Source organism: Crinia signifera, chromosome 19 (assembly GCF_055691185.1).
Source record: "Crinia signifera chromosome 19, ASM5569118v1, whole genome shotgun sequence".
Lineage (NCBI taxonomy): Eukaryota > Metazoa > Chordata > Amphibia > Anura > Myobatrachidae > Crinia > Crinia signifera.
The window spans coordinates 59,948,058-59,973,576 of NC_139226.1; the positions used below are offsets into that span (position 1 = coordinate 59,948,058).

The 25,519-nt window shown below is 43.0% G+C and overlaps 1 protein-coding gene across 2 annotated transcripts in view; it reads left to right on the forward strand.

Moving 5' to 3' along the window:
- Positions 1–13,766: 13,766 nt before the first annotated feature.
- Positions 13,767–25,519, forward strand: part of SYT5 (synaptotagmin 5) — a 241,548-nt gene continuing 229,795 nt past the window's right edge. Inside the window, exons 1-2 of one of the 2 annotated variants that reach the window (XM_083162650.1) lie at positions 13,767–14,003; positions 16,163–16,209. In XM_083162650.1, the coding sequence (XP_083018776.1) occupies positions 16,166–16,209 (44 nt within the window). In that variant the 5' untranslated portion in view covers positions 13,767–14,003; positions 16,163–16,165. The remainder of the gene's footprint in view (positions 14,004–16,162; positions 16,210–25,519) is intronic. The other variant, XM_083162651.1, reaches the window with a different exon arrangement.

Genomic DNA, 25,519 nt, shown 5'->3' on the forward strand with positions numbered 1-25,519 from the left:
GGTGACAAAAGTGAAGGATGAAGAAGGCGCTCTGCGGAAGAGGGGGTGTGGTCACTTAAAAGAGGGTGTGTCCTTGAGTGTAATGTACCACTCAATATACAACTTCTACACATTATGCAACAAAATACTAGAACCCATTATACTTGCCCCGTACACATAATGCCAAATGGAATGAGCCAAACGGGGCCGTTTCTAGGGTGTTCTGCGCCCTCTTGCAAACTATTAATTTGCGCCCTCCCATACTTTACATAGATAGATGCGCATGCTGAAGGCACACAATAAAAAAGGGTGTATAATGCCCATAGTAGCAGTACCTCTTTTCGTGAACTGTGCCCAAAAAGGAATTAGTGCCCCTTCTGCCCACACACACACAAATAAAAACAGGGGTGTGACTTCCTGGGAAAGGGCCATGTCCACATAATAGTACCAATCCACATTACACCACAAGTTACTCAACACATGTTACTAACATTACACCACTTATACACATTGCACCAGCTAGGCACACTGCGCCAGGTAAAGCCCCTTAGACATACTGCACCAGGTAGTGCTCCTTAGACACACTGCGCAAGGTAAAGCCCCTTGGACACACTGTGGGAAATTTACTAAGATGGGAGTTGTATTTCAAATGGGATGTTGCTATGGACAACCAATCAAATACAATGTATTATCTTCTAGGCGTTGGAAAATAAATAAGATGTTGATTTTGATTGGTTGCCCATAGCAACATCACATGTGACATAGAACTCTCATCTTAGTAAATTTCGTCGATTGCACGAGGTTACGCACACCGTAATGCCTATTACACTTTATACCACTATTCGTAATGTCACATGATACCACACACCTGTCAGATAGTGGGCCAGATGCACTAAGCTTCAAAAGTGATAAAATAGAGAGTGACAGAGACATTGCGCACCGAAGGCGCAAATTAAAATGCTACATAAGTACTGCTTACCTACATGCTCATTGCCAAGGGTACCATGCACATTGCCAGGGGTTCCATGCCCATTGCCATGTGGGATTACATGCTCATTGCCATTGGGAATATTGTCCCAGGATCATGCAGGAACATTTCTTGATTGGCCCCTTTTACACCAGCCTAGTCCCTGCATTTACTGGTGTGAGGGGGAGAGAAAACCAGCCCCCCCTCACTTTTAACCAGCTATATCGTTTAAACGGCTATATCTTTAGAACCAATTGACCCATTCACTTGAAAACTTTTGAGTGGGCTTAGAATGATTTTGCAATGTTGTAACAAAGCTCAACCGGGACACAATAGTTCTGCGGAAACTAGATCACTAAAAAAATATTTTGGGCTGCTGGCTGTGAAGTCCTGGGCTGCACCTACTGACTGCGAGATTTGGAGAAGGAGTGACCTCTCTGTGGACTGACGCTGTGGCTACCCGGGTTCTGAACATCTGTCACCGTCTATGCCCATTTAGAGAGCCTTTTACCTGGTTCTCCATCATTTATGGATATCCACTGTTGATGGAGTGTGTGCGGATTTGGATTACGAGAATGGTCCATGGTCATTAACCCTTGCTATCCGTTATCTGGAGAAGAGGATCGCCACAAAATCCTAAGGGAGGTGTGGTTGAATTGTATCTGTGTGAGCGCTGACAGTGAGGACCGACCCCCGCTTGTATCCTTGTTGATACTCACCTGTTCTTAGAATGATTTTGGTCCTGTGAAACTGGTTCCAGAGAAATCTGCCCTCAAAGAACATGAACAGCCATGAAATTACATATCAGAAATGAAAAAAATTGGTTTACCCACAATATCTTCGGAACCGATTGACCCATATGGACCTGCCTGGTATCAAATTGAAGGCCCAACATTTTGGGTTCAAATGAGATCAATCATGCACTTCTGTGGTGCCAGGGGGGGTACTGTCAGTCATTGGAACCGGGTCCCATGTGATCCACGTTCCAGGTTTGCCCTGCGGTATTTCCGATTCCTGGGGGACTAGTGACACGGCTGGGCTTGTTGGAATGCCCCAGTCCTCAGCTACAAAATAAGCTATGTCAGAGATGACAGGGGGGGGGGGGGGTGGGCAAGTGCCTAGGTGCCTGAATCCACCCATATCCCCCCCCCCCCATTCTTTTTCTCATGTACATTGTAAGGGTACTGACATTCCCTGTGTGTGAGCAGCTCTGCATTAACATCCAATCTTTAGGCGCCTACTTCTTTTCCTATTGGTAAAAGATTTTATCCTTTGTTGACATGAGTTTGCATGGTTTTGGTGTCTACAGATGGAGCACCTCTCAGACAGTGCAGGGAATTCCCTGCACTGGCGGGAGCTGACGTAGAGGTGCTCTATCTGATGGGGACACGGGAGCGTCTCACACGCACGCGCATCCTGTCAACACAGCGGTGGGGAGTGCTTTCCTGGCCTGTCTCCGCTTCAGGGAGACGGGCAGGGTCAGGGGTGGAGATGTGGGGAGCTACAGGGAGCAGCGGGGAGGCAATGGGATGCGGCGGAGGACTCAGACGGAACAGGGCGTCCGTCTTATAGTGGGTCCTGTCGGTTTGTGATAGAATCGCTAGGATACGCAACAATGACAGGGGCTTCATCTGTATGTATATGTACCAGACCTACCATGATGAACTTCATGGGTCATATGCAATAAGGTTCGAGTTTGCCAGGAGTGCTGGATGCCAGACAATCTCAGACATTTTTTAAAGCGGCAATCACTTACAAATGATTGCTGCTTTAAAAAAGAAATATCCCAGATCAACCAGCATCCTGCACACGGTCCCTGTTACATATGCTCCCATGTCTTGTATTGCTTAGCAATATGTTTGTAGTAGTACGCGCACTGTCAGTACTTGTTTATAAAGTTGTTGATACAAAAAATTCAAGGATTGACAATCCTGCTAACCTTCAGTCAGGGAAAACATTGTAAGTGGCGAATGTCAGATGCAGAGAGCAGCTCACAGAACGCAATAACATAAGCAGCCATTTCATGTAGTTGCCTAGCAACTACTATCCAAATCAACAGTGCTCCTATGTCCATAGGGTCAAGGAAATAAGCTACATTTTAAGGATGAAGAGTGGGCAGAGACGACCTTATATTCATCACTTATTTTAAGTCTTTTCTTGTTTTTAATCCATAGTTTAAAAGTATTCCATTATTTACTATAAGGTGGATATGAGTCACCAGACGCCGCAATCCATGTCAGAATGCTATGTTTCCATGCCAGTTTCAGAAAGGCCAGTGCACCGAGCGGAAACCAGGTTGCCCCAGGGAGTCTCTGCTCCCAGGATGGCCCCTGGTTTGTGGCATCTAACTAATTCCAAAGACTCAAATGCTAAGCAGAATCTCTGATGTGTTTTTACTGCTCTGCACAGCCTGTCCAAAACATTTAAGATCTATATTTTTTATTTATTCCATCTTCCCAGTGGCACAAAAACACTCAGGCCGGAAAAAGAAATAGCTAAATGTATTTACATACCTCTCAACTCTAGGTGCGCTGGACCCAAAAAGGGGACAAGGCTATTGCAATGGTGGGTCGGGCTTCTGGGAGAGGGGGAGAGCCTATCACCATGACCCCAGATTCCTTCAATTTGGGGCATGCCCAGCATTCCCCAAGGTGCTGGGCAGCCCCTGGCTCATCACTGCGCTATATAATGATCACCGGTGATGATCGCTGGCTCCCACTAACTGCCCCCCGCCCCCTTACTGCCCCCCCCCCCAGACCGCAGGACACTGTGACCCACAGGAGCAACAGCGGGAGAGTCTGCAATAAGTGGGACTGTCCCGCTGTAATCGGTACATTTGGGAGGTCTGTATTAATAGTCTATTGTCTGGATTCTCCAAGTGGCTGGAATGATCACTAATGTGGGATGGTCATAGCAGGTAGCTCATTGTGTTATGTACCTCGTCCCACACAGTTAGTGTGATGTCACATTATTACCATATGTATATAACGGATATGACCATCATGGGTCCTGCATGCCCCAAAAGGACCAGTCTAGAGGCATAGTTCTAGTAATGTTGTAAGCGCAGGATATCCCACCATTTACTGTACAGGGCTGAATGCCTTTCACTGTCCCAAATCCAGCGGAGTGGTCTCACTATTCAGACACTGTCTCACAGATACACCCATGGGCCACAGTGCTCCTCTGGTGTGTGTATTGGGGAGGGGGATCATTGGGGGAGCTTTTGTTCACCACTGCTCTGTAAAGCAGCAAGTGATTCCTGAATAGATGCCATGCCCGGGCCGGTACTGTAACACTAGTGCATCCTGTCCTTCACCACCGACCCCTGGACAGTGCTCACACTGTCAAAACTGTCATAACTAATCAACCCAGTCAGTAGCGCACGCAGGGGGGGTTTCTGAGTACCCAGAACCCCCCCCCCAGGAGTCTAAGGGCCCTAGGCTGAAAGCTGAGGGTCCCCTCTTTCCATGGGTACAAGAATTTTAAAAATCGGCCCTTGGGAACTGGAGATATCTGACCTCAAATGAGTGGTCCCCATCCAAGCCTGTTAATTGCTCTTCCCAGTCAGATTTTTCAGGTTCTGTCTGATGTAGAGTTTTTCTGAGGATATATTCCGAAAGCTGGGACTCTCCCCCATTGGTGGACACTAGTAGCTTGTCTCTACTATTCCCAGAACCAGAGATATCAGCCTTCCAGCAGCTGGTTACTGCTCCAGCTCCACACACCTGGAATGTAGTTTTATATACTCGTTGGCAGATTGTTCTGCCTCCTGAACTCTGATCCCCTAGTCCCCAGTACTATTTGGTAGGTGGGATTCTCTAGATTTTAATTCCATTAAAATCTAAGAAATCTATTTCTGGGAACTGGAGATATCTGCAGTCAAGCAAGCTGTCCTCCCACCAGAGAATTATGGATAATAAGCGCACTCCACTATACACCCCTCCTCTGCATATTAAACATCCTCTACCACCCTGGAAGTTATGTATCAGGGCCCCTTCATTCAGCCCAACGCACCCTTCTCCCACCCCATCTCCCACCATCTGTGCAGTAAAGGGGCAATTAGTGGAAATTACTGATCCAGGTGTAGATTACTGATGTATATGTGTGTATATATATATATATATATATATATATATATATTTTAATTATTATTATTATTATTTATATACATTTGGTCTATCTATAATACTTTAACTGACCCGGCATATACTGGGTCACCTAAGTGTCCATCTCCATGCTTTGCTCCGCCCCTCTGGAAACCCCCTTCTGAAAATCCTGCGTTTGCCACTGCCAGTGGGTGGATGGGTGATTCCTTTTATTTTGTTCACTAGCTGCTGTTCAGAGCATCTTACAGACACACCAATTAGCAGCACTGCTCCCACAGCAATGGAGGAGAAGACACAGAGGGGCAGATTTATTAAGCTCGGTGAAGTGATAAGCTGTCTCGGTTTTATCACCAGCCAATCAGCTCCTACCTGTGAAGTTACAGGCTTGGTTTGAAAAATGACAGGTAGGAGCTGATTGGCCGGTGATAACAACCAGACACTTTATCACTTCGAGCTTAATAAATCTACCCCACAGTTTCTTCCCACACAGTGCGAGATCCGCGGTGGAATGTAGTTGAGGGCAGGTACGGCTGGTACCACCACCAGGCTGTACTGCCTAGTGTGGCCGCACAAACTGCACACCCCTCCTTACGGCCCTTGCTATGGGCATGTGTGTGCAATCTAAGCAGTGCAGATAGGAGGTGAGCTGGGGGCTGCCCAGCTGCTAGGGGAGATAGGGTCACACCCAGGGCCGGCGCCACCACTAGGCAGGACCAGGCATTTGCCTAGGGCGCCGGCCACTGGAGGGCGGTACTGAGCTGCCAAGGTACCATAGAGAGGTACCAGAAAGCATCCCATCCCGCCCGGCGTGAATCAACGCTGCCCCCCGCCCGCGCCGCCCGCTCCTTGCTGGGGAGATTTCAGTGAGGATGGAGACGCTGCCCCCCGCGCGAGCCGCTGGCTCCCTGCTGGGGGGATTCAGCGAGGATGGAGAGGACGATTGGGACTCGCAGCACCCGGAAGCTGCATAACAGCTACAGCAGGTACAGCGCTCCGGGGGGTGCGGGCGTCAGTGCCGTATTAGTGTCGACCACCCCCCCCCCCCGGGCGGGCGGCGCGGGGGATTTTGCCTGGGGCGGGCAGCGGGCTTGCACCGGCCCTGGCCACACTCCTCCCATCAGGTGCCCTAACTTCCACCCAATGACAAAAATAGGGAGGTACAGTATGGAGCTGTAATTCTGAATACCACACTAATATTTTTTTTACTTTTTCATCCACGTGGACTTCGTTTAGGACTGGTAAATTGTGTCTCAAAGTTTTGATGACTATATGAAGGGACACAATACACTGATTGGGTTTCCATGTGTTCCTTAAGGTGTTGACATCAACACTAACGCAACCTGAAAACCTCATGTCAAACGTTTCATATGTTGACCTAAGCGAAAGGTTTTCATTTAATACTTAGGGGTAAATTTACTATCATTCATGTTCATTTGAGATTGCAGTTGTTTCCAATTTACTAAGCACAAAATCCCACAGAGTTTGCTCAAATACAAGAGAAAATTACGGCAGAACACACACGTACAGTACAAATCAATAGACCATCGGCCAGAACTTTCCATAGGCACTTCTACAACATGGAAATTTACTAACATTTGTTTCTACAAACTCTACCATGAATTAGCCTCAAATAGAACACCTTTGGGCTGGTGTGTTTGCAGAAGCAAGCACGGATCAGTCAGATTTGTTAAAAATGTTAAAAAAAAACGGCGTGGGTTCCCTTTGAGCCGGTGCGGGTTCAAAAAAATGAACAGACATGGGGATCCAGGGGGGATGACTTAGGGGTTCTACATATTTTTTTTAAGCCAGCATCAGGCTCCACTAGTCAGTGAGCTAATGCCACAGCTTGTGGTTTGGCCTAATTAACCTTGTGGTCTACTGCAAAATGCAAGGCTCCCACACTTTATGGGGATTGTTCCTTATAGAAGCGTATAAGTGTTGCTTGAGTGACAGCTCAGTAGAGCTCAGCCAATCAGGAGAGTTTGCAGGTTTGGTATGTTTGACCCGTAGGATGTCTGCAAGGATCAAAGAGGACCAATCTACACTGGATTGGGTGAGTATAATTTTGTTTTACAGGTCCCATATGGATTCTACTGGAGAAGAGGACCAAAGGGCTACGTGGCATGTAGGATATGTATGTGTCTAAGTATGCACATACATGTGCATGTATGCTTTATCAAACATTTTTAAAAAAACACAATATAAATTCTTAGTTTTACACTTAAGGCTATGAACTCAGCACCCACTGTTCAGGGGTGTTGGGTCATTGCACCAAGCTTCAGCACTGGTCCTTGAGTGCTTTGGAGGGGGGACTCATTTATTGAGGTGACCCCACTCCCCCAGGGACCCCGGCCAGGGCTGACTAGTTAAGGGGTAATGCTACTGCCACAGGGACTGATATAAATCTAAACATTATTTTTTTTTTACCAAAAATATGGTAAATATATGAAATGCTTATCAACCTAAATAAAACTGAGCAGCTGCTTGTGTGTGGCTATAGTTGGCCACCAAGGTGAACACAATACAAAAAAGAGGAAAAAGCAGCGCTAATGAGTATAACACAAATACGTGGGTTTGCCTGTAAGTACATAAAATTTATTTAGCACACATAGAATAATAAACAATTGTTAAATGGTAAAAGTTTAAAAAGATGACCCTCTCCTGCTAATGTGGATTGCATTATTTGTGAATGACTGGCTGCTTATATGTCCCTTCCAAGTTGGCTATGATCTTGAAGCAATCAGCTGTATCTGTATTTATTATATCTCACCATCAGATGGCACAAGGGTTTCCGGCTGGGGTCCAAAAGTCCTCACTATGGTGCGGTTGTGCACAAATGGTAACGGACCGCTGGAGGGTTTTGTAGGGACCTTTTTTGTGCCTTCCCTGAAGTTGCAGATGGTGTCCTTAGATGTAAGGTGACAGCTTTGATCGCACCCATTGCCAGGGTATTGGTAGCCAGCTTGGAGGAATTGTGATGTGCCAAGATGGATGTCAAAAGAACTGGGTCATGCAGGGGGTCCTTTTTGAGAAAATACCGATGCATTTCGCTGGACTCTGTCAGCTTTTTCAAGGTGATAATGCTAGTCTGGTTGTCTGGGGTTTATATACCGGAAATAAATTGGTAACCGCCCCCAGCTGTGCAGGCAATCCCACTCATTAACAAAGCTAATACAAAAAACATCCTTATAAACATAGTAAAAAAATGCAGAAGACAAACCTAAAATACCGTTTCCAAAAATAAATTGGAAACGAGTTTATGAAAAGGGAGAAATTTATTATTAAAACTCTGAATAGCTGCTGCCACAGGCTCTGTAAATACAAGGGGAACACTACATATTTTCCCCTGTATTCTAAGTACAGCACCAGCTAAAATAATCCGGGGCTAGTTATTTTTATGAGAGGTAACCCACGCATTTTATTTATTTATTTTTAGACATTTTTTAACTCTTTCTTCTACTTTTGAACACAGAAGCATTGCACGTATCTAACTAACTTGTGCATACTTCATGTCTGGCAGTGTTTGGCTGCAGGCAAACTCGGCAGCCAAATACAAATTAATTTGATATTGGAAAAAATGAATCCACCAAATCTGGGAACTTAGTAAATTACTGGAGTTTTTTATTATTTTTTATAACAGACCGATTAACCTCGGCATAAACATGGGAGCTTTGTAAATTTACCTCTTAAAGTATAATATTTATAATATTTATGTGTATATTGGCCAAAATAATATTGTAATATCCTTTTTGGAGGCTATAGGTATTGCAATTAAAGCATGATAAAATATATTATTATTACTATCATCAGACATTGTTGATCAATATGTACTCTTGGGAAATGTGGGACCAGATAAATAAGAAAAATCCCATACAGACTTTACTCCTGTGTATATTTCAGATGGACATTGCAGCAGTGGTTGCTGCTGTACTGTGGTCCTCAAGGCACCCCAACAGTCCAGGTTTTAGGCATATACCCATACTTGCCTACTTGACCCTCTCCATGAGGGAGAAAATGCTCTGCTCCTGGACTTCCCTGGTAATGTATGATTGCCATCACTTGTGGTGAAACACCTTTCTTATAAATTACCCAGCTACCCACAGGTGACGGCAATCATACATTACAAAGAAGTCCAGGAATAGAGCATTTTCTCCCTCATGGAGAGGGTCAGGTAGGCACGTATGCTTATACATGCTTGAGCACAGATGGTATAATCAAAATTACTGTTGTACAAATTAAGTATACAGATATCTCAACAACCTGGACTGTTGTGGTCCTCAAGGATGCCCAACAGGTAATGTTGTATGGATTTCTTGAATCGTTAACAGCATCATTCACGGATATATTGTGTCGGCTCTCCAACACAGTCAATGCCCAATATATTTAAAGATATATCAGTGCATTGTGCTGTATGTACTATGTACGAGTGATCCGCTGACCACCCATACCGGGGGCGGTCGCATGCAAATTTGCCCGACCACTTGTTATGTCAGTTCCGACGGATCAGTCAGTGTGAATGGATCCATCTGTTGATCAATTGATCTGAAGATATATCTATTAGTGTGTACCCAGTATAAATATTTAGAACTCTTTCAAGGCTATGGGCCTAGTTCAGACCTGATCACAGGACACATTTGTTCTCGAAATGGACAAAACCACATGCACTGCAGGTAGGGCAGATGTAACATGTGCAGAGAGAGTTAGATTTGGGTGAGTTATTTTGTTTCTGTGTAGGGTAAATAGTGGCTGCTTTATTTCAGCACTGCAATTTAGACCAGTTTGAACACCCCACCTAAATCTAACTCTCTGCGCATGTTACATCTGCCCCACCTGCTGTGCAGCATGGTTTTGCCCATTTTGAGAACCGACTTGCCCTGCAATCAAGTCTGAATTAGGTCCTATGTCCCAGTAAGGGTCCTATGTCCCTATGTTTGTATATGTAAAATTAAAATAGGTATAGACAATGTTCAAAAAAAAGTTTAGAAAAGTGTGATTAAAAATACAGTTTTAACTGTTTAGTCGTGGTGTCTGTTGTTTAATCTGTCTATACCTGTTTTTATTTTACATATACAAATAATATAATAAACTAACATAAAGATACCCTCAATGAAGGGAATTTTTTAGGGAATCGTAATAAAAGCTAATTTTTAGTAATAAAACCCCCTATCATTGGAACAAGATAAAATGTCAGAGCTGGCAGCTCTGCATACCTTGACTTGTTCAGTTGGTCGCCATCTAGTGACCACTGGCATGCAAACCACTTGACTCGCCCCAATAGAGGTTAGCCTTTTATTGCATAGGATCAGGGGCATAGGAAGGACGCGCCACTGTCCACCTCTACTCCCTCCACCGATTTGATGGACGTATGTGTGTGTGTGTGTGTGGGGGGGGGGTAATGCAGATCCTGCTCCCCTCCAAATATACCCACCACCTTGTTGGAGACGGGTGCTATAGGTCCTCCTGCACCTCTAGAGTCTGTCAGGGGAGCATAATGCCCCCAGCACTACCTGGAATGTGCACCTCCAACCCACTGGCAACAAGCAAGTAACCCCAAGCATCAACCATGTAACCCCTGAGCGTGTAACCCCCTCCCCCCATGCACTGAGCGTGTAAACCCCCCCCCCCCCTCCCTGGCGATGAGCATGTAACTCACCCTGGTAAGAAGCATGAAACACCTAGCAAAGAGTACGAATTTATGACCCAATTGACATCAGTATACCGACACTGGACTCGTGACTGTTTAAAGGCCCAACAGTCAGGATCCCGACTGATAGAGACTATTTTCCCTTGTAGGGATCCATGAGCCACCAAGCCTGCAGCATGGAAAGCGCAGTGACCCCGCAAGGAGCTTCTTGTGCTCTCCCCCCCTGTCGGACTACTGGCTGTTGGGATCTGCGGTATACTGACCGTCGGAATTTCCAAATGCCAGGCTGGCATACTATGCCCGTAACAAGCATGAAACATATGGCAAGGAGCAAGAAACCTATGGCCATGAACATGTTACCCCTGGAAACAAGCATATAGGTAAGAGGCACTTAGGTGGAGTTGTATGTGTAAGCGGCACTATAGGGGGCATTATGCATGTAAGTGGCACTTCAGGGGGCATTGTGTGTAATGGGCACTAGTGGGGGCATTATGTGTGTAAGCGACAGTACAGAGGGGCATTATGTGTTTAAGCAGCACAGCAGGGAGCACTAGTGGGGACTGGTGAAAGCGGCACTAGTGGGGGCATTATGTGTGTAAGCAGCATTTCAGGTGGCATTATGTGTAAGTGGCACTAAAATGCCATGGGTGTGTGCAAAATGTATAATTACGCCATTGCATGTATAGCGTTACCCGTAAGTGCCAGCAATGCTAATTCTGCCAGGAGAAGATACAGAAAGGTGCATCTTTTGCCATGAAACCCCTGACAAAAGAATAATTAGAAACCTTACTGTGAGGCATCATTTGTAAGGGGCATTTTGTGTGTAGGTTACAAAATGGTGTCACTAGCATAACCGTACCTCCCAACATGACCCTCTCCAGGAGGGACGGAATGCTCTATTTCTGCACTTTCCTCTTAAGTAAAGATTGTGGTCACCTGTGCTGAAAAACCTTTCCTATCAATTAACCTGTTCAACACAGGTGATGGTAATCATAAATTAAGAGGGAAGTCCAGGAACAGAGCATTGTGTACCTCCTGGAATGGGTCATATTGGGAGGTATGGCATAACTGTGTGTGGCACAATATATAATAGGCATTACGGTGTGTGGCATAAAGGAAAATAAGCATTACGGTGTGTGGCATAATGTGTAATGGGCATGATGGTGTGTGGCATAAAGTGAAATAAGAATTACAGTGTGTGCATTAAGTGAAATAAGCATTACGGTGTGTGGGATAATGTATAAATGGCATTATGGTCTGTGTGGCATAATGTGTAAGGGGCATTACTATAAGAAGGAAACAATTACTAGGGGGAGGGGCTGCCGGAACATACCCTTGCCCTGGGCACCATGTCACCTAGCTACACCTCTGCATAGGATGCAAAAAATAAAATTACAAAAATTGCAATCTAAAATAGTACATGCTTGCATGGCATTGTTAAGCAGAAATTCAATACAAATGCAACACTGTTTTCTCTTTAGGAGGAATAATACTAAAACAGATTTGAATTTGCACTATAATGCTCCGCTACAAAGGGAGATTAAGTAGTAATGGAGCAGAAATGTAAATGTATTTATTATTTATTTATTAACAGTTTCTTATATAGCGCACACATATTACGCAGTGCTTTACAAAGCATAGTTATGAGCAAAAACATAACGAATTACAGCACAAGACAGTTTAGGACAAGTACATTGTTAATACGGATAGTTGCAACAGAGGACAGGACACTGAAGCAATCATCAGGGTGGCAGAGGTTTATATATTCTAAGAAAGGCACATGAGGAGAGAGGGCCCTGCTCGTGAGAGCAATGTAAATGCTTCCCTGTGTCTGCTGACAAGCTGCAAATATTTCTAATTAGCAGGTAATCAACCAGTTAATTAAGCATTATGAAGCATTTTGTATAGGTGTGTGTGTTTGCTTGTAAGGCTTGTTTGTCATCAGATCTTATGTAAATAAGCAGCAATGTTCAAATTCATAGTAGTGTCTGTGTAACTGTGGGCTCTCCCCAGAAGAGGGCGTACAGTATATAGGGAACAATAGTGTGTAACAAAGGCAAGGTAAGTTTATTTGTTCCTGACAGGTAACTACGTTCTCGTCGATAATACATTTTGCATTGGGAAGTCACAAAGCTATTTGCACGACATTGTTGCCACTGGCAATGCATGCACTAAACTGGGCAGTAGCGTCCCCGCGACAATGCTGATCAGCTGCATCTGTTCATCTTAGTGCAATATCTTATACATTTTACCATAGTTGTACAATTTCACACTATATAACTCCCATTATTTTTCATTGCTATTTAATTACAATAACGTTAACCTGCTCTATCTGACAACATGGTAACAATAGCAGAATATCATAGAGCAAAACCCAGTTCATATAAGGCTCTTTAAATGTAATTAATAACACACAACATACTGAGAATGGTGACATCCTATTGTAGACATAATTAACATTTTGTACTATCTGCTGTGGCTTCAGTAGAGGGGGAGGACGCCTCTTCCTGCTGCTCTGACAGTTGGGCAGCATTTCATTATAATTTAAATGTCAGTTCTTTAATTGCGAGGAAGTCTTCACTTTATCCCTCCCACTAATTGCACTGCACATTGCATGTAATGTATTAATCATATGTTGAGGGACTAGGGCAGAATGGAGTCCAACTGTTCTGTTTTATTTTTATACCCTACACTAAAATATGTTCTCACCATAATCTCTACTGATACTTAGTATTTAACCAAAAAACTACTTTGTTATGGGTAAAACCAATACAAAGAATGCTAGTTCTGACCAGGAAAGTGTTCACTGCAACATATACAGGTTATATAGTGATTAATGCATATGTCAGATATTGTATTGGTTTGACAGTGCAGGTTGTTGTAACACAAATGTAAACTTAAAGAGGATCTTTTCAGATCTCAGCGCCTACAGAGAAGTTGTTAGCAACAGTTTGTATTAGGATTTTGAAAGCTTCATTCATTCTCGCCACCCTGCCTCTTAGAGACAGATGGAAGAGTCCTTCTGTTAGAAAAAAAAAAAAAGATTTCTGGCTGTCTGTGTGTTTGTCTCCACCTCCCCAGCTCGCTGGGGCTCCACCTTAGCCAAACAACTCTGTGTTCACTTCATGGTTCAGCACCGTGAGCTGTGGACAGCTCCCTCCACTAACAGTAACTGGAAGTGCTGGGACAACGCCTGAAGGATCCAGTTCGGGTCCCCTTTCTGCTACTGTACCTTCCATTTCCCTGCCTTGATTTACTACCCAGCTGATAAGAGGGGAATAAGCAACTTGGGGATACCAGTAAAGAGGTAAGAAACGCTCTTTACTTCCTAGTCTTTCTATTTTTAGAGTACTGAAAAGACTTGATGATTTATGGTAGGGGAACACCTTGACAGCCATTGTCACCGTTCACACACTGTATAAAATGCACACATTTCTATGATACTCATGTCTACTAAATCAGTGATCTATTCAGTACTGTATATTTTATTTAAGGCCAAGATATCCCTGCAAATGTAGATTTGAAAATGAACCATGTAGGCAGCACATCTCGCATTGTTTATAGACAGACATATGGGTGTGCCTTAGTATACCATTTTATTGAGAGGAAATATACAGCTCATGTATTATTTATGTGTGTTTTGGCAAATCAGAACTTTTAGGAATATATGTTTGTGCCTGAAGAGCTAAGCTTTGTGGATCTCCACAGTTTTTGTAGAACTAACAGTCCCAGCATTGGAGATAGTCAGACCTTAAGTTCCAACAACAGCGGAAGAGGCAGACAGGCCATTGTGAATCATATAGTAGGTAGGGATACACATGTTGCTTACCTCTGCTATTGCTGGTGGTCAGTACTGAAACTGTAGGCTTTGTTGCCAGATGATTGGTGTTGCAGCAACATAAGCAAGAAATCGCATATCTTCCTTTCTGTCTGTGTCTTTCTTGTGGAATGTCTGACATTAATACAGTGTGGGCTTGAGAACAGCAACTGTATATGCAATGGCTGTATTTATTATTGGCTGTTGAATGCTTTGCTTTTCCTCCCTTACTTCCATACCCCCTGCTGTCCAAGCTTAAAGAGGTCAGTGGGGATGAAAAAGAGATCTTCAAAGTTTGCTGCTTGCGTAACATTGAGTTGCTTCCTACAGTATGTGGATTTTAATGACAGGAAAATTGTGTGTGGCTGATGGTGATTCATTAATATTAACAAGCTCTGTATGATTTCTGCCTAGCTCCAACTGATCTGACTTTTGCACAAAGTGGATGGTCACACAGTGACATTAGAGAGGGCCCTTTTGAATTTAAGACCTTTTTATTCACCTAATAAGTTGACCTTTTCTTTGCTTCTAAACATAAGCATTAATAAAATATCACCTGCCCTGCTATGAAAAGAAAATGAGAGGGATTTTAAAAGATATTGGTGTTCAAATAAAAAGCAGAGTACAGGGAGGGGGTGGCAGTTAGGTGCATTTTACCAAGAAAAATAACAAAACACTTAATGGATCAACAAGTAATTAAGATCTACTCAAATAGACCATTCAATTGCAGGAACATTTCAAGAAGTTAACACTTACTTTCAGTGTAATTAAATACATTTATATTGATTCTATTGATAAGTAATGTCAATATGTAAATAATGCTCATTTTATGTATTTGGCTCGTTTGATTTATTCAATTTGATATATTTATAGTTTTTTTCTGAATTCTGGCACAAGATATCTGTCCAGGTTCAGAGAGCAGAATTGAGCCATCCATTTAAATTGGCAGATCATAGAAGATGTCATGGCCCAACCAGAGAAGGTGTGGTCAACCGAAACATAACAAAAGTAGACTGACCATAAAAATGTCAACAGCATTATATTGGCGGGTTGATGCAGTTGTAATTTTAGTTACAGTAATGTATTTTAATTGTGTTGGCATTATAACACAATTTAGATACATGGCAGCAATATGTTGACAGGACAATGCCGCCATGGTTGTAGACATTTTAACTCCATGCCAACACTCTGTACATTCTTTCCTTTGTGGCCTATTATTGATCATTTTGTAATTAGTAATTCTGAACTAAAGTTTGGAGCATGGGCAGTTTGGATGGTGCACAGCACTGAGGTCATAGGTTTGATTCTCAGAATGGTCCTGTGTGGAGTTTGTATAGTCTCCCAGTGCGTGAGTGGGTTTCCAACCATGATTTAAAAAATATATTGGTAGGTTAATTGGTTTCTGATTTTAAAAAAAAGTATGTTTGTGTACATGTGTTTAGGACAGGATGGGCAAAGTGGTTATCTGCTATCAAATTCTATGCTTCAGAAGGCAGGATCCATTATATATCCACACACTCACCGCTCTGAATGGGGGTAATAATTACTAATCTGTAAATAAATATATATTTATAGACATATATTATAATGCATCAATAGCATATGTTGTTCCAACCTACCATAGTTACACTTTTGCTTTCACACTACAGGAAATGCGTACAATTTTGCACTACAGTAATCCTCTTTGGAAATACAGGTATGTTTAATTGCTTCCAGGTGTATTGTTGTAGAGGGAACGGCATACGCAATTTGTTTGGGGTTTTTGGTGGTTAATGCTTGCAGTTACTCAGTTATCTCGTGTCTGGCAAAAGGTTCATTCCAATTTTGCAAATATGATAAGAAAAATCTGTATGTCTTGCATCCTAGATTTCTACTTCTTGGGGGTTATTCTGGTTCACTCGCAAAGGCAAATTAACTCTCTAATGGACAAAATCATATGCACTGCAGGGGGGGGGGGGGCAGATGTAACATGTGCAGAGAGAGTTAGATTTGGGTGGGGTTTGTACTTCAAACTGATATCAATATTGCACTTTTTAAAAAAGCAGCCAGTATTTACCCTGCACAGAAACAAAATAACACCGAAACCTAACTCTCTTTGCACATGTTACATCTGCCCCACCTGCAGTGCCCATGGTTTTGTCCATTAGAGACTGAATTTGACTTTGCAAGTGAACCAGAATAACCCCTTCCCCCTTATTCACATTGGAGCATTGTATTCTATAAAGGATTCGGTTGATATGCTAGAACATACAGCATAAAATATATAAAATACATATACAATTGTGTTTTGTAGACCAAGTTGTGATCTAGCAAGTTCTAAAACTGTAAAATCTTCAGGAAATCACAGTCTGAATGGAATACGGTCATTAGGTCAATACATGAAATAGGTCAACATAGCTAAGGTCGACAGGGTTGAAAGGTCGACACAAGCATTAGGTTGACAATGGCAAGGTTGACAGTCAAAAGTCGACATGAGACTTTCACAATTTTGTTTCAGCCATCGTGTGCCGACAGGCGGTATTTCATGCACTACCATCCACTAGGGTGTATTGGTCAATCTAATGACCCATCCCCGTCTGATTGTCAATAGATATTTGGAGCTTTGGGTTTTAAGGGGGCATTCACATTCTTCTTTCAACCTCATTGCCAAAAGTTTAACATTAGGAAGAAATTGCAGGATACCCCATTGATATTGGATAATGTTTCTATTAGGTATTGTAAACACCTGTGTTACAAAGCACTCCATCCATGCACATTCATGCTTTTGTGATGGGTGTGGTATAGGGCTCCGACAGTCGGGATCCCGACAGCCATTAGCCCAACGACGGGATCCCGACTGGCCAGAGTCAGACAGCATGGCGAGCGCAAAAAAGCCCCTTGCGGGCTCGCTGTGCTCGCCACACTGCGGGCACGGTGGCTCGTTACGCGAGCCACCTATTCTATTCTCCCTCTATGGGGGTAGTGGACCCCCACGAGGGAAAATAGCGGGTGCCCATTGGGTGCCTGTCATCTGCGTTTCGACAGTTGGGATCCCGAAGTCGGGTAAATGACTGTCGGGATCCCGACTGTCGGGAACGCGTCCGGCACCCTTTGTGATCAGGTTTATACTGCTATGGGGTATATTTAATGCTTACAGAAACTGCCGTCTTGAAGAAAAGGTGGCAGTTTTCAACATGAATAGATTGGAAGGGGTTCTGATCTATTCAATGCTATCTGTTTTTTTGGCAGGTCAAAATGTTTCCACCTGCCGAAAAGCAGGTGGATTGACTGAATAGTCGCAAATCCACCTGCTTTTGATGGAAACACAGCCAAAACTGAAAGGTTCTGCCTGTGTTTCCATCAATCTCAATTCGACATAAAAAGATGCCTGATTGAGCAGAAAGGAGGGCGCCGGGTGAGCATCAGCAGTTTACACGTGTCATCCTCCTGTCCGCTGATCCTTGCACCCTCCCACCGACACCGCACCCTCCCGTACCCACCCACCGACTCCCTTACCCACCACCGATTCCCATACCCACCGGGTCCCGCTGCCTCCTGCCGCCACGCTCACATGGTGCCCGCTCCGGCCGGGTGAGCATCGATCAGCAGCCAAATCTGACATCAGACTTGACTGCTGCTTTGAATAATGGATGCCGCATCCATGCCAGCAAAAAAATTTCAATTGAATATATTCTTGTGTGTGTTGAAGTGAGAAATCCAACTGAAGATCAGACCAGAGGCTATATAAAAGGGTATATAAAAGAACAGTGAGCAATTTGGTGGTTTTACAGACACAACAAATGGATTGCAATTAAGGATCATTGTGTTGTGCCACATAACAGCACAAAAATTTCATGCAAGACCTGTTCAACATATAAATAATATAACAAATGAATATGCATGACATCCACCAGTAAGCTGTATATGTATAAAGTAGCTCTTGAACTTTGCATTTTGGAAAGTCACATTCAACCATATAGTATTTTTCTGTATGTAGAAAGCAAAAACTTTTTTTTTTTTTTTTAATGAAGATAAACATTGTATATATTTAATGCATTCCCTCAGGGTGTTTATATTATTATTTTAAAAGTGGGTTAGATGGTGCATCTGACTTGGATGACACACCTGTGGAAGTATAAGAAACCACCCGCGGAGCTAGGGGCTATAAGCGCCAGTATACTATGTCCACACTCGTGTTCTGAAGATGAACGAAAAAGCTGACTAATACTTAAATGTTCTTATGCTGTGATTAGCTCCAGGCTTATTCAGCCTACACACACTTCAAATGATCTTACACACTAGTAAATGGCACTTCTTACAAAGCACTAGATTAGGGTTATTCTTTGCATTGTAGAGTCTAGCAAACTATTATCAAATCTGATACATTCATTTTAATATGACAGTTTTCTAGAACAATATATTTAAGTACAAATGAATGAATCCCAGAATACGGTTTATAAAAGAGTTTCACTGGGCGTTAGAAAATGACTTATACAGTATAATGGTATCTGCGGCTGCTAAAACATGCATCCTCCAGTTATGGATGCAACCCACAGCCCACCCGTTATCAGTATTTTTGGCCAAATTGTTTTATATCTTTTGAATGGAGTGGCTCAAGGCTACGTTGCAAAAAGAAAACTTTACAGTATGCTTTGTTCACTCTCTGGTGCTGATTCAGACCTGATGGGACCGGTGCAAATTTCTGCAGCCCAGCTATCAGAAAGCTGCCGCACCCCAGAGTGAAATCCCGCCCTGTGCAAGCCTGCGAGTTGCTTAGCATGATTTGCGAAAACTAGCTGGACCGCAAGCTGCTTCTCATTGAATGATTTCCCCAGTGTGTGCAGTCAGTGCGTAGCCCAGGACTTACTTGGCAGCTGAGATAGAAATAGGCAAATCAGGACCGGAGTCACACGCCTTCCCATAAAACGCCTGGGAACACCTTCATTTTCCCTGACACTCGCAGAAAACGTCCACTGTATATACTGTACAGCGTTCTCTGCAGCTCACCTGTTCTGTATTATGTTTCATATCACCTCATCTGTATGAACTGAAGAGTACACCTCCCCTCATCTGCTTTTGTATTGTGTCCCCACGCCCCTCTTTATGTCCTGTACTGAGCTCCACCACCCCCAGTCTTACTGCATTAACTAAACTGCAACATTGCTAGGACTGCCATAGTGCATTCAGTACTTACCGTCTTCTGTAGTTTCATCTACAAGAATATAGGGGTGGGTGGTAATGGGGGCCAGACATGTGTTATTAGGCCAAACCCCCTCATGGGTAAATGTAGCGAATCTCGCATATTTACATAGGGCCTGGGGCTAATAAGATGCAATTATGTCATCCCCCTACCAATAAACTGTGTATTTACCATATTTAGCTTGCCATTTTGCCCTCTTCATTAGGAAGTGGGTATAGTGTGGGAGAGATGTTCACTTCTCCATGGATGTTAGCGTCTACTCCAAATAATTGTGAATATCACGCAGGTTAGAAGGCAAGTATGACATAGAGGCCAATTAGCAGTGGCGCATAGAGGAGGGGGGGGGGGGGGGGGGGGGGGGGCAGGTGCTCTTTACCTGGGCCTCTTGGAGGGTCCTAAGAGACAGCAGTAGGCAGGGAGAAAGGACTGATTGCTGCTGCTTCAGCAACCTCTCTCTCCCAGCACAGCAGTCAGCCTCTCTACTTTGGTGGAGAGGCGATAGAATCTGCACCCCCCCCCCCCCCCCTCCATCTGCGCCCCACCTACCAGCAAGTGCAGCTGCACATAGAAAATATTATTTTGTAAGGAGGATGTTCTCCCATTACCAGGGCTTGGTAAAACGGTCGACTCCCCTGCTAATTCATATAGGGTAGCTCCTCCTTGTCTACACAACTGAGATTATATTGTTGTCAATGGTGTATTTATTTTTTATTTATTTAAAAGAGATTTTAGCCATAAATAACATTGTAAGAGAATATATTATTTGCATATTTCAGTTATACATACTGCATATTTGGAGACCTATCGTATTCAGAACCCATTACTGTATTAAATGAAAACCCCCCAAATCATTTTAAACAAGCCTAAAAAGTGGAACCTCACTTGGTCTGGCATCTGCCTTCATCCAGGGGGTTAAACTTCTGACTATACACTGTACATCAATACTGTACATTGTTTCAGTGTCCATTCGCTAAAAAATGTACTGCGGAATAAAATAAATCCTCATCCACTCTGCCACCAATTCAAACACTACCTGCTGATTCCTTTAGGAGCAATTATCCAAAGTGCCTTCGGTTGCTAGATTGATTTATACAGAATTGTGAGTCATTTGGGGTTGTATTGTTGCATTTCTGCGTTGCCCTGATGTTTTCTTTGCCACCTATTATTACATATGATTGACAGCGAGGTGTAATTGATGCAGAATAGTTAAATGTCTTAGAGCAGCATCAAGGCAAATAAAATAACACATGTGTCCCTGTATGTCTATAGTCTTCAGTATCATGAAAGCATACATTATTATTAAATTATAAGCTGCAAGGACAGTCACAATGGATTGAAAAGCTTGTAATTGAGTAAAACACAATCTAATAAAAATCTTTTAAGATACATGTTTATGCCAATTAAAGGAACAGAATCTTCCCAATCATATTATGGAGAATCTTTAGTTCATAATATTCTATGAGGATAAACACTGTTGTATTGCGTAATAGTTGTGCCTCTAACCTCTCCTCTCTATTATATTACTGAGATTATTCTGTTTATTGTATTTATCAGAAGAGTATGATGGATAGTGTACTTTTGTTAGTTTTATACACCGGACTTAAAGTGGTCCTAGAGAGGTGGTGGAACTGATTTTCCTCCGCCACCTAACACCCCCCACCCCATTCCCCATTAGGCAGAACCAAGGCCAGTGGTAGCATACTGTAGGTGCCGATTTTGTGGGCGCTCAAGGGCCCGAGCACCCACGGAAATATTAAGTTGCTAATTTGCGGCTACAGCACCCGCATCGCCGGACCCGCCACCTGGGAAACAGTATGTCGGGAAGAGTGCATTCTGTCTGCGGAGTATCTTCACTGTGGGGGCATTTATGTACCTGCACTGTGGTGGCATTTATGTACCTGCACTGTGGTGGCATTTATGTACCTTCACTGTGGGGACAACTGTGCTCCATAATATAAATTAGTATTATTTTGTGACCACACCCCTTCCCCATGAAGCCACTCCTCTATATTTTTGGCTTGAGCACCCACCAGCAAAAACATAAATCGGCACCTATGAGTGGTAGGGTTTTTGGCACCCCCCTGCAAACTATAATGCTTCTGTTAAAATTATTGTCCAGGGCCAAGCTGGAGGTCGAACTAGTTCCACCTCAGCAGCATTACAGGTGGTAGAACTCAGTTCCACCCCATTCCCCCCACTTTAACCCCCTGTCCATACAACATATTAGTTTTGCCTTGTGCCGACCCAAATATCATTTGGTTTGGATTATGGAACAATTTGTCATATTACATATAATGAAACAGACACAAGTCCATCAACTTCAACCTTTTAACTCCCAAAAGTATCATGTGACTTAATCTCACATGGAGAGAAAGGCCTTACTGCCCCTAACCAAATCTCTGAACACCGTACTTCCTAGACCTTCTACAAGATAATAAAAGCAATGAAAATGCACCTAAATACATACAATCGGATACTGTTCCCTTTCTAATAACCCTCTGTTTCCTATCCCTAAACCAGTTATTTGCCCGTACAGTATATAGAGCGTTCCTCCAACACCCTAGCCCAAATACATCATATCTACATTGCCTCAGAAACTGATCACATTAGGTTGTCTTGGCTAATCCCCTGAAACAGCGCATCGCCCCCCTGCTATTAGTATGTTTGCAGTTATAGATGACAGTATGTTGCTTCAGGTATTTTTGTGACTACTGGAATGAGGATCAGTGGTCTATTGCTGTACTGCTTATGATTTTGCTTACTTTTACTGAAATATTAGGATCACTACATAAGCCTTGGTTATCTAAATAGATAAAATGGTCAATATACTATAATGTAAAAATACACAAACATGTTTGTGTGTGTGTATATAGGTACAGTATGTGTATATGTATATATTAGTAGGTGCTTATCAGGGCGGCACACCGACACTGATTATACCGTCTTCGGGGCCAGGTCCATAATGCAAAATACAGTACACTTACCCCCACAACGTGGAAGAATCTGAACCGGCACTCGAGTAATGAATACCACTTTTACACCAGAACTGCCGGGTTGCACCCGGGTTTTTGGATTCGGCTCCAACCCGGATGTGACCTGACAGTTGTTCCCTTTTACACCGGTGTCCCCCGGCATTATGCCGGGCCCTGAGACAGTGCTTGGAGATGCCATCCATTCACCTCCTCCCAGTCTCCGCTGCTGTCTGCATAGTACCGCAGACAGCAGTGGAGACTGTACACGGCCCCTGCCCAACCTCCGAACTGACCATAGGAAGCTGCGGTCTGGAGGTATGGACTCCCCTATTGGTGGAAATGGGTCCCTGGGTCGGATGACTCCGGGGTTATATTTTTTTACACCAAGCCCCGGCCCAGAGTGCAGCGGCAATAACCCGGGTCGAGGCTCTGTTGTAGAAGAAAGATATTTTTTCCATAGTGAAGTAAACAGGTAGCATCAGCTGTCCCTCCCGACAGCTGTTTCGACTGGTCTAAGCTACTCTTCCTCAGGGTATATATATATATATATATATATATATATATATATTAGTGCTGGGCGTGTTAACATGTTAATATCGCGTTAAAGCGGCAGCACTTTAACTGCGATTAAGATTCTTAACACAGTTAAGACAGGGGGTATGAGGCGGGGCTGTCAGGCAGTGGTAGATGGGGCTGGCAGGGATAACTGCACCACAGGGTTACAGAGTCTCTGTCCACATGCAGACATAGACTCTGTACCTCTCCAAAAATGGCCACCACTCTAAAGGAGACAGATGCTAGAGGTGCTCCTTCACCTCTAGCGTCTGTCAGGGGAGTGCAGAGTGCCCGGTACTAAGTGCAGATTTCGTGAGCAATGTGGCCCTGTAACCCTTGGCAGCAAGAACGTAAAAAAAACCCTGGCAATGAGCACGTAAACCCCCCTGACAATAAGCATGAAACCCCTGGAAACAAGCATGAAACCCCTGGCAACAAGAATGGAACGCCCTATGGCAACGAGCATGCAATACCCCTTGGCAACGAGCATGGCACCCCTGACAAAGAGATTTTAGCTATGTAGCACTAATGTATCTATCAGTGTGATTAATCATGATTAAAAATTGTGATTGTTGCCCACCACACACACACACACACACACACACACACACACACACACACACACACACACAATAACAGGAAATAACAGGTGCTGTTAATTAGCAGACATTGATTCACAATAGATCTTAGAAAAACTTGCATCTAATACGTTTTCTGCTGCTGATGCTGCTCTAAACCCTGGACTGGATATTTGACATTCACTTTATGTGGAATTATACTGTCTCTGCCACACTATAATGTAAATATAATATTTAAACACAACACTGCATCTTATTAAATGTAATCAATAGTCAAACACATCAAACAAAGAAAATGTGTCAGTTACTGACTTGATGCAACAGATGAGTAATATGAATTTATGTGCTTACACTGTTACTTGTGTTCCTCTGCAGTATGTGCAACTTTTTTCTCTGTATACTTTAATTCTTTTAGTCTATACATGGACAATGGCGGATGGATCAAGTAGGCTTCCCTTGAAAGGATTAAAAGATTATTAAGATTAGATTGAAACTGTACTCACTCTGAATAGTCTCTCTTGTATAGACATGAGTTGCCCCCTTTTGATTGTACCTTTTATTTAATACTGGGTTTTACAACTCAGTGGTTCACTTTTTCTATATTGGTGTATTTAATATTTTGGATACAATACTGCTTTTCATAGAAAAAAAAACACCTTATATTTTATTTTTGTAATGGCACAAACCTATGGATAATTTATATTTTACACTATATTTATAATCAAAGAAAACATTATTTTTTGGTGACCATATGATAAAGTACAGCTTTATGTATAAGATGTTATACCTGGTCACAATAACAATCTGGATGTTGTCTTTGTTTTTGTAGAGCCAGTCTCTGTAGACGCACGAGGGACAGATTAGTATTTTTAAATGTGTTTTTAGAAATGAAACATTTAAAAACAAATCATCAAACAGCTCCACAGTAGATGAAGCAATTTATCATACACTAATGTTTTTGTTCGCATTAACTGTTAAGCAGGGAGGAGCATTCAGTATGAAGAAGAGGTACAGAGGATTTATCATATACTGTAAATAGGCTTAGCTCAGGGGTCAGGGAAGTTTTTTTACCTTTTACCCCAAAATATATTATGATACGCCGATGTTGCCCCCTTGATTTAAAATGAAGAAAATCATATATTATTAATTCAATATTAATTATTGTATTATTATGATTTTTTCTATTTACTAATGGTGTGTTATGTAATATACCTGTGTGTATGGGGCTATCCCTGGGGTAGCCAACTCCAGTCCTCGAGAGCTACCAACAGTTAATGTTTTCCAGATCTCCTCACAGAATCACAATTGAAATAATTAGCTCCACCTGTGGATCTTTTAAAATGTGTTAGTAAGTAATGAGTACACCTGTGCAGCAGCTAGGTTGTCTGGAAAATGTGAACTGTTGGTAGCTCTCAAGGACTGGAGCTGGCTACCACTGGGCTAGCCTCTCTACTACAGTCCTAGGTGTATAAAGCTTGTGGAGTTGCTGATAGAGAAGAAGGAATATCCACTATAGCAGTTGTTCTCAAACTCGGTCCTCAGGACCCCACACAGTTAACAGTTTCCCGGTCTCCCGACAGGTGCACAGGTGCATTCATTACTGACTGACACATTTTATAAGATCCACAGGTTTAGCTAATTATTTCACTTGATTCTGTGAGGAGACCTGCAAAACATGCACTGTGTGGGGTCCTGAGGACCAACTTTGAGAACCTGTGCACT